We start from the raw sequence: 15375 nt of genomic DNA, 5'->3' as shown, positions 1-15375 counted from the left end.
GTTATAATAATTAGATAATGATTAGATTAAAAAGTTGAAAATTTGAAATTGAAATATATTTTATGTTTGAATATTGTTTAGAGAGGAAATTATGAGAATTTTTAAAATGAGACAAGATGAAATCATTTCATTTTCTAAACAAGCCCTATCACTACCAACACAAATATGATAAAACAATATATTGATCCACAAAATTTATAGGAGAAAAATAGTGAGTAAACAGTATCCATTGCCTATATCATTGCTTGAACTCCATTTATTTTTTGTGTACATATCATTGTTGATGAAAAAAACATGAGTTGGTACTAGAACCAAATATACATACTCAAAATGCTTTTGTTATATTTTTTTAAAAGTTTTCTCATAACATACCAAACTTCCACTATAAAATTTAAAATTTAAGAAATGTTTTAGAAATAGAATGAGTATTTTAGGACTAGTTTGAGAATATAAGTGTTCTCAAATATTCTTAAATATTTTCTTTTTAAATATCACTTAAATATAAAATACATATCAATTTTAAATATTCAACTTTTATATTTGATCATTATAATTTTTTAATTTAAAAAAAAATACAACTTTTTTAAAATTTAAAACAAAAATTATATTCAAATATTTTTTTGATTTTATAATATTTTGATTTAAATTTTTTCTTAATTTTTAAAATATAATAAAATATTTTAACTCAAGATTATTAGATATTTTGTGTTTGCTGACGAACCCTTACCGTTTTATTATTATTATTATTTTTTTTGAAAAATTACCATTTTAATTTTTGTAATAACAGTTACGAACTATGACCAAGAAAACGGGAGCATCAAGATTTGTTCCTACCGGCGATCATACCCATAAGACGGTAATCGACCAATCCATCTCTCTATCCGAACTTCCCGAAGGAAGAAAAGGCCAAAACCTCCGAAACTCAAAACACTCGTCTCAATAACTCTTACCAAACTAAACCTTAGTGCTGGAAGCAGGTTCGTCGCATCGGATTTGGCTCTCTTTCTCTCAGTCGGGTTAAATCCCATGTCTCAGGTACTTTTGGTTCTGAATCTTCTGAGCCTGCTTTCCTTGAGCTCCGGAGCTACTTCGTTTTCTCTAGGATCCCGCTCGATCCTTCGGGCGATCGACAACGAGAACGGTGGTCCTCACGATTACGCCGTTGATTTGAACGCCTCGAATTTCGATTCGGTCCTCGGGGACACCCCTGCTACCTTTGCCGTCGTTGAGTTTTTTGCCCACTGGTCAGTACCCAAAAAAATGAAAAAGATTGTTTGTATTCCGTGTAGCAAATTGTTTAACTAACATAACATTTTAGATCTATAATTTGAAGATTCCCTGGGTTCATTTGCATTGAAGTATTTGAATTTTAAGGAAGCTACTGTCATGTTATTTGAGCTCATTGAAGCTATTTTGCGCAATTTCTTAGGTATTACTTCACAGTTCGTTATTTTCATTGAAATCTCCATAATGAAATTGGCAATACGTATTAAAATTAATTTCAAATACTTTTTGTCGTTTTTTATTAATTTTTCAAAACGTGTTTTACAACCTTTGCCACTCTCTAATTCTCTCTATTACATCTTCTTTCTCTCTCTATTTCTTGGTGCATGTAACTGCAGATCAGTGATTATCTTTTTGTTTATTATCAAAATGACCTTGCCCTTTTTTTTTTCTCTCTGCGTTTATTGAAGAACTTGAAATTTGATATTTTTATTTCATGTAGAGTTTGATTTTAAATTGAACATAATTTGATTGGTCTTTCAGGTGCCCAGCCTGCAGAAATTATAAGGTCTGTTGTGCTAAAATTTGTGACGAATAGTTCCTAAGGAATATTGTTTATCAGTTGAAATTGATTGAGAGTAAATTGTGCAGCCTCATTATGAAAAAGTTGCTAGGCTATTTAATGGACCTGATGCAGTGCATCCGGGAATCATATTGATGAGTAGGGTAGATTGTGCACTGAAGGTATTTATGCCGTGCTCTCTTGATCACTGTCTTCAGAGTTTTATTTATTTATTTATTTTTTTAATGCCTGCATTGTTTTAGTACATTTTGTATTTATGAACATAATACTGCCTTTTCCCTGACCACTAGTAGTTGTTGAACTGTTTCAGCAGTTTGAAACCCACTATAAAGTGATAACATTGGTGAAGATTGGAAAGGAAATACCTAAATTAAGCCTTATATGTGTTGTATGGCTCATTATGTATTATTTTTGAGTGGCAAAGCTCGAGTTATCTAGAAGTCACCTATGTGATCGTCATTTTGGTTAATTATTATTTTTATTTGATTTTTTAAGGCATTCGATTTATTAAGAGCACAGAGGTTCAACTGTTCCCTCTCTTCTTACATATACTACCAATCTATTACTATGATTCTCCTCCTCCTCATATTATCCATAGTTTGAATCTTCTCTATTGAGCTGTCCAACAAAGATGCCACCCATGATGGAGCTTTATTCCGCCAAATGCCTTTCCAAGGAAAAGGAGTACAGGCGGGTACAAAGCATTATAAAATGTTCTGTCCTCAGACTTCCTCCTTTTTTGGATGGGACCCACTAGATCCTATCCTCACCACCACCACCACCCTACCTAGTAGAGTACCAAAGGTTAAAGAATGAAGAAAATAACTCCACTTCACAATCTTATGTTGGTCGAATAAGAGTTATACTCCATCAAATGTCTGTCTAACTTAAATTCAAAATTATAAAGAACTTTTGCAGATGGTTCTTACTTGCCTCATATGGTGTATTTGGAGGGAAGCAATAGCCGAGATTTTGAGGACTTGAATGAATGTTCGAGGAGCTCAAATCTTTCTTTTTCAATACTATCCTCCTTTGGCCAGCTGCTATAGACTTTAATGACAACTTTCATTATTTTCTTATCTAGTTTTCTCCTTCTAGATAGGCATCTCTCTTGTATTGATAGATTTGTTTGTTAAGGGAGGAAATTATATACTCAATGGAGGGCTAAAGCAGTGGCCACCCAATTAAAGTAGACAGCTGCCCTTCAGATCAATATTTCTTAGCCATGATTCACCTTATTGATAGATTTTGCCATATATATTATTTTTCACCTTATTGTTCTTATCATCATTCGGGTTTTGGCATTGTTCTGTTAGCCCTCTCTCCATGTAGTTGTTGCATTTCCATTATTGCTTGTTTGAATGATACCTGAATCTTAATGTATGGCTTGATGATTAGTCCTCCTACTTTCACTTGTTTGGCGGCACAGATAAACACTAAACTTTGTGATAAGTTTTCTGTTGTTCATTATCCTATGCTCTTTTGGGGCCCTCCTGCTAAATTTGTAGCGGGTGGTTGGGAACCTAAACAAGAGAAAAGTGAAATACGTCTCATTGATGATGGACGGACAGCTGACCGAATGATTAATTGGATAAACAAGCAAACAGACAGGTATGAGGTATTCAGTTGAAGGCAGTATATTTTACCATATGTTTTACTCAAAGGAGTTATAATGTTGGAATTTACTCAATGAGTGTTGTGATGTATGTAATATGTTGGTAACTTTAATGGTTTTTCATATCCCGTGTTTTTGAAAGATCTCATACTTTTTTACCTTTGAGATGCATGATTTAATTAATGGAAAAACCAGTCCTTCAATTGATGAACTTAAAATTAAATAAAACTTAAAAGTGTTCAGACATTCTTGATATGCTTAATCATTACTATTTTTCTTTATGGATATAAATTTTTATGCTTTACCACATGGCTTAGTAGGTTTTGGATTTTACGCCTACCAACCATATAGATTGTATAAGAAATGAGTATCATTAGAGAAAGATAAAATTAGTAGGTTTTTTTCTCCTCGCCCCCGGCCTATGTTCCTCCATCCTTTTGTTATTTGAAGAAGAATAAAAAATCATCAAATTTAATTATGTGGATCATACATTCGATTCCTTTTGGGAGGTAATTCTATGTAATGTAACTATTGCATCATTTGCCAATACATTATTTTCCATCATGAAAAGATAAAATGTAATTACAACCGTAACAGGTTCAATAAATTAATATATTAGTCTGCAGGGACTAATCTATGCGGGTTAGGAGAAAAAAAAGTAAAACAAAAGTGAGAAAGAATAGTAAATGAAAGGAACCAGAACATAAATATAGATCTAAAAATTTTTAACGAGACAATAAAACATGAGGAGGACCCTGTCTTGGCAAATAATGGTATGATCTAGCCTTGAAAGAAAAGCCTTCGTGAGTCCTCTGTTGAGCTTTCAAGCAGACTTCTCTTTGCCATCAAAGGCCCATGTGTAGGGTATGCATTAACATGTATTATTATTCTAGCCGTTGAGCTTTTAAGCAGACTTCTCTTTGCCATCAAAAGCCCATGTTTAGGGTATGCATGAACATGTATTACTATTCTCTCATTCTGAGCTATATGCTAAAAGGTTACTACAGCAAAATGTAGTGTATAAAAATCGAATCACCTCTATGGATAACAGGACTATGCATGTACTGTTGGGAAAAATGCTACAAGTGTTGGATTAAGCTAAACTACTCCATACATTTACTTGTGATAACTGTTGATGGTATTACATTTCATTCGTTTTAAATAACTAAACCATAATTCTCATGAACAAATTTGTCCATGTGCTAGTATTTATGAGAAGGTGCCTGATTGTTCTATCATACATGACCAACCAAGCACTGGGGAGATGATAGTGGGCACATAACATTTTGTTTTGTAACTTATAATGTGAATTTTAGCTATGAGTTTGTGCTTATTACTGCATTCTCATGTGCTTATAATCTTGCAGCTCTTTTGGCTTGGATGATGAGAAATTTGAAAATGAGCATCTTTCATCAAATGTATCAGACCCTGCTCAGGTTCTTAAGAGAACATTAGATATAATTTCCCCAGTTCTATTACAAATAAAAGTTTCTTCTATATAAAAAACATATTGACTCCTGCAACACATGACTTTTGTAAGATTGCACGTGCTGTGTATGATGTCGAGGAGGCAACGTCAACAGCCTTTGAGATCATTTTAGAACACAAGGTATAGTTTTATTTATATGGTCAGGCTTTATTTATTTGGGCCCATGGTTGCCAAAGATTTACCCTTCTTTTTTATGCCCGTGTTGCAGATGATCAAATCCGAAACCCGAGCTTCACTAATAAAATTTCTCCAACTTTTGGTGGCTCATCATCCTTCTAGGAGGTACAGATGAAATCTAGTATGCCAGTTTTATCTGCCAAACATGATTCTTCCTCCATTATTTCAATCTAGATATATATGGCAGGTGCCGGACGGGAAGTGCTGACATACTGGTGAACTTTGATGACTTGTGCCCGTTAGACATGTCGTCACCTAGTAAGCAGGGAGATAATAATGGAGAGGGCACACTGGGAAATTTTCAGATTTGTGGAAAAGGCATTCCTCGAGGATATTGGGTAGATACTCAAACGCTGTATTTACCCTTTTGAACTTTGCTATCATGCTATACTCTGCTTATATAACATATCAGCATCATCAGTTGTTCAGTTGGGGTCTACGAAATAATCTTATACCTAAATTTGGTAGTGGCTGATATCTTTTAAGCCATTTTTACAAACAATAAGATATATACATGATTTCTTTTTTCAATTACTGATTATATTTTCTTCACAATTATTGACATTATATAGTGATGAATATTAGCTGTAAAGAAGTACATGAGGCCTACTACAACCATAAATATAAATAGTTTAAGCAGTATAGAATGCCCTTCCAGCTAGATGTTTGCCTATATAAGAGATGAAAATATGACTACAGGCAAGTATTGCGTGTCTTCATGATTGATGCAATTAATATTGAACAGAGACTTTAAGATGCAAAAAGCGGATGAAGGGACTTTTCTTTGATTGATTCTAATATAATTAGGTTTATTCAAGTTAAAACCAGTGCTGGGTTGGGTTTTACTGTGAAGGGGCTTTAGTTTTATATTAGGGGTCAGTGCTACTTTTGTAGTTGAGTCCTTCTAAGCTTTTTTTTTTTTTGATAAGTAAATCCTTTTAAGCTTATTTTGGAGTTAAATTAGGTTTGGTTCCAAGTAATATGCTCAGGGACCAAAAAATATACATTTTTTTGCTTAATCAGGGGTTGCGCCTGTAGTGAAAGAAAACAATTAAGACAATGCTTTCTTTTTTTGTTTCCCTTCTGTCTCTATGGCTTCAATTTTGAGCTCCATAGTTAGAAATATTCCGCATATTTCATGGCATTGAAACCAATCTTGCTGGAAATTGCAGAATATCATATCTGCAAGGTTTTTAGCCATGCATTCAGGCATGTTTAGGTCCATCAGCACTTCTGGGTGTTGAACCTGCCTCCTGGGCTATATCAGTTTATTGTCTATATTGTTTCCTGGGATGCCTGAATGGTGAAGGCCTTGGTCTTGAGGTATCACTCCATTCAAGGTCCAAGGTTCAACACCTCATGGGTGCAAACAATCTGTTGGGGCCACACCTCCTGGTGAAAGCCAGCGATTTAACCAGTTCCATGTAGGGAAACTTCCGAGGGTGTGGTGCATGGGACCGGGATTTGCTCTGCAGGGGTGGGTCCGAAGTGCCCTGCCTTGGAGAGGTTCCCTGACATAAAAAAAAAAAAAAAAAAGTTTCCCGGGATGTATCAGGCTCAAACTATAAGCTTGTTGATTAACTTCTCCTTACCTTTAATATGTGATGGGTGAAGTTTGATTTTCTGTTTGCTGGGAAATTAGTCAATATTGCATGCCTAAAAAACTATGCCCTGTACCTAGTCCATTATTTATTGACGTTGTTCCCATTATCTTTCCTCAATTTGGAAAAGTGAACGAGATTCTTGATAAAACCACTTTAGACAGTCCAATTGACTTGATGTTGGAGATTGCTGGTCGGCGTCCTTTGGACTTTCTGTTTAGCAGTGAGTTCCGTCAGTGCTTAATGACTCTTCACATTGTATACAACTTAATAATGACCAATTCTTATATATTTTTTTTATGATTTATTCTTTGAAAACTGTTTTCTGTCCACTGGTTTATTCTGTGCACTTGCTAATTTGGTGCTGTTGAAGCTCCTGAGGAAGTTGAAATTGCATCCAAATTTGATATGGTTTTATTGAAATATATGGATGGTGGATTTATTATACGAGGGGAATCAGTGGTTGAGTCATTTATCGAGTCCATAGTTTGGGATGCTCTTAAATATCTAGATAGTAAGATCATCTAATTACGTCACCTATAGGCTATAGCTGGCCAGTACATTTATTTCTTTGCAAATTTACCTTTTTCTTTTGGTTCGTTACCATATTGGCTGTTGACTCAACTTTATCACGATGTAATATTGTATTTGTTGAAGCAAATTCCTAACTTTGTCGATGATCTTTGTGTGTTCCTTTCCAGATGTTCTGCCGAGGCAGCAAGAATGATACAAGGGGCTTCAGGTAGTGGTCTCCATTTTTTTTAATAAGCAATGGAGCTTTTTTTAGAAAAAGCTAAAGTCATAGTCCAAGTACACAGGTCTCCAAATTTTGGAATTGGTTCAATTTGTTAGTCATCATACACAGCAAGTATAAACTCACTTTTTGATGTGCCTAGATGTAAGTTTCATATTTTAAGTAGCTCAAAATTACAACCTGCAGTTATCTTTGCTCCATGCACGATGAGATATTCTTTTTTCTTTTTTTGCTTCATGACAATGGTGATATTCTAAGAGCTGATTTCAATGACCAACCTTGTTCTACAGTGTTCGGCATCTAGGAGGTAGGTAGTCTATTGGGATAGGCTCATGTTTTTTAATTGCAATTATAGGCTCCTCTGCATGATTGATTGTCTCCATAATTTTGCTTTCAGAGGCCATTATCTCTGGATCCATTGTTACACGTGCGCGTGCGCACATGCTCATGTAGAAGGTAGCTTTAAATTCATCACCTGGCTATGTATTTATTGATATTGACAAAAGAAGGCAATATATTCCTTTTTTCTGCACAAGTTTCACTCATCTTGTTCATGTAAGTATTATGCTTTGGCTTTAAACAGCAAGAAGTGTTCTTATGAAGTGACATCTATTGTTAGGCCATCATTTGGTGGCTTGCACATGATGTCATTTACGTTCTTGGTTACTAGAAGTTTACAACCCCACTAACTACGTGTTTTTTCATATTGACAACCCCAATCACTTGTGCAATTTCAACGTTGATTTTTGTGTTGGGCTTGTTTGTGTGGAGCCTGGTTTATTTTTGCGGCGCCCCGATGACCCGACCTGACAATAACTCGTTACAGTTTTTTGGTGGGTTTTCAATGAGGCTTGGGCCGATAGGTCCTAAACCGGTCCGACCTGACCCTTAATTAGGGTTAACGTGCTAATACGCCATATATATATATATATATATATTAGTCGATATTGCTTATATAAAAATATATATTGTACTATTTTGTATGGCCGCTCATTGTATTGCTGCATAGTGTATTCGACTTTCAAGAGAATAAAATCCTCTATAGCTTCGTGGACATAGGCACTTTGCCAAACCATGTAAATCTTGTATGTCGTGTGTGATTGATTTCGTTTTTTTGGTTTACTTTTTCTTCTTATCATTCCCAATATTTTTTTCTCAATAAAAGCTGCTGCTTTTATTTTTTGTTGTTTAGCTATGCTGCTAAAAGTTATTTTCCTTTTTCTCCTTTTACTTTTTAACTCCTCCCGACTATGAGATTTCTATCCAGTGATTCTATTGAAAAGTAGCTTTCTTCTCTTTCTGCAGTTGTGGATTGTGGGTTCTGCTGCATTCACTGTCTGTGAGAATTGAGGATGGAGAGAGCCAATTTGCATTTACAGCTATATGTGAATTTGTACACAAATTCTTTGTTTGTGAGGAATGCCGCCAACATTTTCATGACATGTGTTCAAGGTAAGCTCCTGAGAATCGTCCATATTTACAGTCCTTTGAGTTTCTTTCAGCTAACTTAATCTGAAAATAAGTAATCTTGATTTCCAGTGTCTCTAGTCCTTTCAAAACAAGCCGTGACTTCGCCCTTTGGTTGTGGAGTGCGCATAATAAGGTTAATGAGAGATTATTCAAAGAAGAAGCATTTCTTGGGACTGGCGATCCTAAATTTCCTAAAATGATTTGGCCTCCAAGGCAGCTTTGCTCTTCCTGCCGTCTCTCTCCGAGCGAGGAAAATAATGGTATTGATTGGGACCAGGAGGAGGTGTTGAAATTTTTGACTAATTACTATGGAAAAATACTTGTATCGCTACACAAGGACAAGGACAAGAACAATCTTAGGAGTGATAGGCTTGATTGGTTTCTTGAAGATTTGGCGGTCTCAGCAAATGCAGTTGTCGTGCCTCTGGGGGCTGCATTGGCAATTGCTGTCGCTAGCTGTGCATTTGGGGCACTTGCATGCTACTGGCGTTCACAGCAGAAGAGTCGGAAGTATTTCTACCAACTACACTCTTTAAGGAACATATTATAATTAGGAGAATAATGACATCTTTCAAAAAAGTGTAAAAGATCATCAGAACAAAGAGAAAAAATAATAAAAAAACAGAGGGGAGAGAGAGAGAGAGAGAGAGAGAGAGAGAGAGAGAGAGAGTTGGTTATTATGAGCTTTCCAATTTTCTTATCTTGTTTATTTTCCACAACATTTCAGGCCAAGGAGAAGTTGGAATTAAGGTGTTAAGAGGACAAAATCAGACAGGCGACAAGGTGCACAGCATGGGTGAATTCAGGGTCTGAATAGGGGGAATCCAGATCAAAGCCTTGTACAAAACAAGTGCCCTGCCTGAGGTCCTCCTCTGTATACTCCTTCAAGCTGTATTTTTTTTTTTAACATTTATAATGGACTGTACAGAATTTTACCATATTCATAATTTTGGGATAGAATCATCCTAGATTTGTGTATTTTTTTAAAAACTTGTTTTTGTTACTTGCATGGATCTAGTTAAGAAAGATGAGAAAAAGTTATATTTTGAGAGAATATATCATTTTTATCCAATGCCCAGATGTACTTGAGCATTACACTATTCCCACGAATCAATCAGAAGTCTTCAGGATCTTGAATGGGGGCATTTGCAGAATAATGTGGCTTTTTGGCTGCCAATTCTCTCTTCATTTTTCTCTCTTTCGAAATTTCATAGTAATAAAGTTTTGTATTAGCGCCTTGTAGAAATAATATCCCGTCAATTGCCGATCCTTTCCTGTCAACACTGGTTATGTAACATGATCCTTGTGCACTTCCGTCTGTAACGCTGATGAATGGTACATTTAATTTCCTTTGCACCTCAAGAAAAAGCTAAGGTTGTTCTCCTTCCGAGCAAATTAACTATGCATTCTTTTCCGAGTTTTGTGGAACTTATGGGTCAAAATTCTCGAACTTGTAGGGGTGCCCTTGATTTTTGGTGAAAGAGTGAAAAAAATAGATGTTTTAGCAAGAAAATAAGGTTCAAAGTAATGTTACATATAGTCGTAAAGTGTGTAATACCGTGCAGTCATTTTGAAAAAGTGTAGAATCCATTATTAAAAAATTAATTTCTTTTTATGTAGATCTCGTATTTATTCACTTTTTTCAAAATGATTGTACGGTGTTTGCGGCACTCACAACTGCAACTATCATTTCTCGTGAGCAAAACAATAATCCATTGTCTCGCACCATCAACTTGTATCTACTAAACTTGGTATTTGAGTCATAATCCCCAAACTTGGTATTTACAGAATGACATACAAGAACATTCTTCACCTTTACTAGCTTGGCTTCTATTTTCTTGGTATAAAGCCTGGATATTGGCTTATGGGATACCCCCTTTTTTTTTTCTTTTTTTTTTTCCTGGATGTACAAAGTATTCAGACGATGTGCAGCAAGAGCAAGAGAAGACAGCACATCTTATAAGCTACATCATAATCTGAAATTTGATCCTCCATTTTTTTCTTTCCTTTTTGGAATTACAGCACACCACACTGATTAAAGCACTGTATCATAATTTCCTTTTTTCTTATCCATCTTGCACACATTTTCTTGTTGTGAAGCTTCTTCGATTCACCAGCTACACGTGAACATGAATGATATGAGGCTGATGAGGCTGCAATGTCGAATGCTCAGCTTCTTCATCCGATGAAGCAAGTGATGAAATTGAAGGCTCCTCCTAATGAGGAAATTGAAGTTGGTAGATGTTTCATAGTTAGTTAGTTGCAATGAACTTTAAACAGTAAAAAAGGAATCAAAAGATCATATGGGGAATGTACCTGATGATGATGTCGGCGGCGCTGAATAGAAGTTACTGCTCTCATTATAATGTAGATCGGAAGAACAATCCCAGCAGTTCGTAGAAGTAGCAACTGCATGCAAAGAAGGAAAGATAATTGTAATATCTGCAAGGGAAGTTCCACCTTTGTCTGTCTTCATGAAATGAATTAGCAAGCCCTAAATTATCTTACCAGAGATAGTGGGAGAAAGTAGTCATTGTTTCCACTTATTAGAATGAGGGGAAGAATATGGCGTAGAATCAGTAGAACCATGAACTGCACCGGAGAAAATGAATGGGATTGGAAGAGGCATCGGTCAAGTTTACAGCAATAAATAAAGAGGATGTATTACAACTTTATCTAAACTATGTTGAGCCTAAGGTTTCTCGAAAGTGAAAAACTCAATTAGAATTTATGAAAACATAAACACACTATCAAGGGTATTGCTCTTTACACTCCAAACTATTAGAACTGATACATTGCACCCTGAGTTAGAAAAAAATGACACTTTACACCCTACATTCAAATCTGATGGTCAAGATTGTACCACAATGGTTATAGTTCAATTGGGGTGCAAAGTGTCAGTTTTTTAGTAGTTTGGACTACCAAATGTAAAACTTTTGGTAATTTGAGGGTGCAAAGTGCACTTTTCAAAATTTATAAATTAGAGGAATAAAGTTGATCATCAAACAGAGAGAGAGAGAGAGAGAGAGAGATTACAATGAGAGCAACTGAACGGAAACATATCAAACTTCTTGTGGTAGAAGCTGTGTACTCGTCGTAGTCAGGAGTGAGCAAATTACGGTCAGTTGAAACCATTGCTATAATGCGGGGACGATGCAAGTCTCTCCTAGATATCTCCCAATTTCCTCTGGTTAACCCGTCATAGTCAGAAAAACACATTGGTGTCAAGTTGAAAAAGAAGAACAACGTATTCCAGATTATAGCCATTGAAATAACAAGTTTATATAAAGATTACCTGAAGTTCATTGGAACACTCCCCAATTGAAACAGTGGGGGAGGAGCAGTATAACCAGGCTTAAATTGCTGCAATTCAAGAATTTAATCTTAATACAATAGCTTTGCATGTAATGGTTGACATAAGGAATGGATAATATCGAGAACAATCCAATAATCCAATACTAACAGTGATGTAAAAAAAGATCATGGATCACCTGTTGGCATATCTCACAGGTAGTGTCACCCTTCTCATTACACCACCTCTGTATGCATCTGCGGTGGGCATACTGCAAAAATCAGGTAACTCATGACCAAGGTTCTCACAATAAACTACTCCTAAAGATGGGAATTGAAATCATCACATGAATGCCACAAGAACAGTTTGCAGTGAACCAAATATACCAGTTGCATTCAAATGATAATATAATCATTTGAAGAAATCATACTTTTACATGATAAAATCAGCCATTGTTGAGTTTGTGTTCCTCGCATTCTATTAAAGAGAAATAAGATAACATCTGTGAAACTTCCCAAACAACAATTTCTGAAGAAGAAGAGGAGTTAAGGAAGAGACCAGATTGAAAGCTTAAGGAGCATTATGGTCAAGTTACACCATGAGGTAGATAGTTTAGGCAAAAACTTGCAGCTAAAACAATTGATCTCGAATCAAATCACCATACTTAACATTTCTGTTTGATGATCTTAATCGAGGCAAGTGGCAATGCACCTATATCCAGTGCATGCTAGACTGTCTTAACCTCTATCAGTAACAAAACAACACAAGGCCCTATATCAATCAAGAAAGGGAAGTATTGATGCTAAGGCTTAAGTGGGATGGTGTATATGATCATTGTTATAACAGTGTGCCACATCATGGGATAATTGCATTATATGAGATAAGCCTACTTTCACTGTATATAGAAAGACTTCAGATTTTGTTGTCAACAAGCACATACATCTTGTGCAGGCAGACCCAAGAATAGTGTTCCTTGAAAGTTGAATTGAAGCCAAAGTTTCAGGTTCAGTCAATCAAAACGGGAATTTCAAAATGAATATGGATAGACTTTTTTGTTCTTTTGCTTTTAATGCTTCTGGTTGGTAGGGTCAGTGAGGTTGGAGTTGACTCAAAAATCTGATGATGTGCTCGCGTCTTTTACAAACTAGTAGACTAGAACTTGACTGAATCAAAATAATAAAGAAATTCTACAAAATTTTGGTATTGACGTTCAGATGGCTTCAGATGCAGAAAGGTAGTGGATGGGTGATAATTCATCTAATATTCCTGTACGAGTAGTGAAGAAATATAGAGAGCTGCACGCTTTGGAACAATCACAAAAAAAAGGGGGGGATTCCTCGGGTATTTCATCTCGTGTAGTGATTGTGGACTCGTACAAGGATATTGAGTAGCCGAAAGCTTCGCGGGGACTACTATACGACCGACGATGATCAAATTTATAAATTGTAGAGACCATACGAAGAACATAAAAGGAAAGAATAGGATGCTTGTATACCATATTGACGCTATAAAGGTTGGAATTAGAGAGAGCCCAACTGACCTTCAAGCTGCCACAACAAGAGCAGGGCGTCTCCATATTTGAGTCCTCATCCTCATCCTGGCATATCCTGCACTCCACCAATTTCCCAGGAGATGATATATTTGCACCAACCACCTTGGGAGCATTATGGATTTTCTTCTCGTCAATTACAGAGGATGTAGCTTTCATGGACCAGTTTCTGCTCTCAATTGCAGCCTCTAACGTGGACTCGGTGAGCAAACGATCAACCAGCAACACAAAATGATCCCCCATCCTCGAATTCTCAACAACACAGAAGACTTCAAAAAACTCAAGAGGAAATAAGCCTATATCCAAGCCTTAAAATTCCTTGCACAGGCTCTTATCTTTTCTAAAACTCCTGAAAATCAGAACCATCATAGTTAAAAACAAAGCAAGTTACCGGAATATGAAATTACACAGGGATAACAGTATCTATAACAACGAAGAAACTCTTTTCTTTTCTTTTTTTCATTCGAAACCTTCTCCCTGCAAACAGAACAGGAAAAACTAGGCCCCACAACTGTTAGTGCAACTACATAAGCAGAGGGCAGTGGACAGAAACTGAGAGACTATTGAAACAGAGGAGAAAAAGAATTGGCCAAACCAGAAACCATGATAAACAGGTTTCAATGAAACAGGCAACACCATCGACAACATATAAAGCTCAACAAAATTGGCAAAAGAGGGAGAAAACCAATAAACACGTGAAGTTTTAGGAGAAGGGTTTAAAATTGAAGGAGGGAAGAAGGGGAAAAAATTAACAAGGTGTTGTATCTCTATGAACATCAAAAGACAATAACAGAAAAATGAAGGAAACCCAATAAAGCAAGCGTCTCCAAAAACTTTCGAATGCAAAAAAAGCAAGGAGAAAGTACCCAGAAAGGGGAACATGAAGAAAAAGAAAGGGAATTTGAGAGAGACCCAGACTCGTATAACAGGAGAACACCCTTTATCAGACCAGGAACCTAAAAAGGCAAAGGTATCAGCACAAGGCAAGGAATTTAACACAAAGATGCAGAGGAAAGGAAGGAAGAAGAGACTTACAGGATGGGAATCGTATTTTCTTGAAGCAAAGACAAAGGTCTCTCTCTCTTTCTGTTTATCTATGTTGTTTGTAGGAAATCTCTGTTTTGGAATGAAGCAAGAGATTGAGTATCATCCTCGCCGGAACCCAATTTATAAGCCGATATTTACATTAACGGATAACTATAAAATTTTTTATCTCTAGCGCCGTGTATGCAGATTGCAGAATACAAACGTTGGTTTACTATATTTATGATGTCTTGCAAGGGGGGAGACAGAGAGAGAGAGAGATTCCAAGTTCGCCACTGCCACGATCGTCCTTTTTACTTCACCGTTATTGCCGTTTAGACCGCCAGAGTGTGATTCGATTCTCGAATCTCAAACCATTTTTTTCGCTTTTTTTTTAATTTTTTTTTATTATTATTCTTTGAAGTTTTTATTTTCTATTTTTAATAAGCCGTTAATTTACATGAATATTAGTAAATGATCTAGTGTCTACTTTATATGTTTACGTCTCTTAAACCCGGGCTTTTTAAAGTATCATAGTTCTCGTTTGGATATAGAAATCATCTTATCTCACCTCTTCTCATTTTATAATTATAACTTT

The 15375-nt window shown here is 36.0% G+C and overlaps 2 protein-coding genes across 3 annotated transcripts; one reads left to right on the top strand and one right to left on the bottom strand.

Annotated features, from left to right (window-relative positions):
- The first annotated feature begins 793 nt into the window (after nucleotides 1-793).
- Nucleotides 794-9814, top strand: LOC109012515 (sulfhydryl oxidase 2-like). Its single transcript, XM_018994216.2, has 12 exons — nucleotides 794-1244; nucleotides 1768-1792; nucleotides 1876-1968; nucleotides 3237-3418; nucleotides 4789-4858; nucleotides 4963-5031; nucleotides 5120-5193; nucleotides 5276-5426; nucleotides 7391-7431; nucleotides 8749-8895; nucleotides 8983-9423; nucleotides 9641-9814. Exons 1-12 carry the CDS (start codon nucleotides 1027-1029, stop codon nucleotides 9660-9662), a joined length of 1533 nt encoding a protein of 510 aa, XP_018849761.2. The 5' UTR covers nucleotides 794-1026; the 3' UTR covers nucleotides 9663-9814.
- A 792-nt stretch (nucleotides 9815-10606) lies between these two features.
- Nucleotides 10607-15019, bottom strand: LOC109012516. 2 transcript variants are annotated; one of them, XM_018994218.2, is made up of 9 exons: nucleotides 14790-15019; nucleotides 14621-14710; nucleotides 13746-14103; nucleotides 12405-12476; nucleotides 12209-12276; nucleotides 11950-12100; nucleotides 11422-11505; nucleotides 11230-11322; nucleotides 10607-11129 (listed from the first exon to the last, which is right to left on the bottom strand). In XM_018994218.2, exons 3-9 carry the CDS (start codon nucleotides 13995-13997, stop codon nucleotides 11031-11033), a joined length of 819 nt encoding a protein of 272 aa, XP_018849763.1. In that variant the 5' UTR covers nucleotides 13998-14103; nucleotides 14621-14710; nucleotides 14790-15019; the 3' UTR covers nucleotides 10607-11030. The 2 variants fall into 2 exon arrangements, with proteins under 2 accessions (XP_018849763.1, XP_018849762.1); XM_018994217.2 differs by lacking the exon at nucleotides 14621-14710.
- Between the last annotated feature and the right edge of the window lie 356 nt (nucleotides 15020-15375).

This window comes from Juglans regia, chromosome 16, assembly GCF_001411555.2.
Source record: "Juglans regia cultivar Chandler chromosome 16, Walnut 2.0, whole genome shotgun sequence".
Classification (NCBI taxonomy): domain Eukaryota; kingdom Viridiplantae; phylum Streptophyta; class Magnoliopsida; order Fagales; family Juglandaceae; genus Juglans; species Juglans regia.
Note: the sequence above shows the minus strand (reverse complement) of the source record. Positions and strands in the feature narration are given on the sequence as shown.

Coding starts and splice junctions, on each gene's coding strand:
- LOC109012515 (XM_018994216.2), top strand. CDS start 1,027: ATGTCTCAGGTACTTTTGGTTCTGAATCTTCTGAGCCTGCTTTCCTTG. Junction 1,793..1,875: donor CAGCCTGCAGAAATTATAAG/GTCTGTTGTGCT, acceptor TAAATTGTGCAG/CCTCATTATGAAAAAGTTGC. Junction 5,032..5,119: donor AGATCATTTTAGAACACAAG/GTATAGTTTTAT, acceptor CCCGTGTTGCAG/ATGATCAAATCCGAAACCCG.
- LOC109012516 (XM_018994218.2), bottom strand. CDS start 13,997: ATGGGGGATCATTTTGTGTTGCTGGTTGATCGTTTGCTCACCGAGTCC. Junction 12,101..12,208: donor AGTGTTCCAATGAACTTCAG/GTAATCTTTATA, acceptor CGGGTTAACCAG/AGGAAATTGGGAGATATCTA. Junction 11,323..11,421: donor ACTTTCTCCCACTATCTCTG/GTAAGATAATTT, acceptor CTTTGCATGCAG/TTGCTACTTCTACGAACTGC.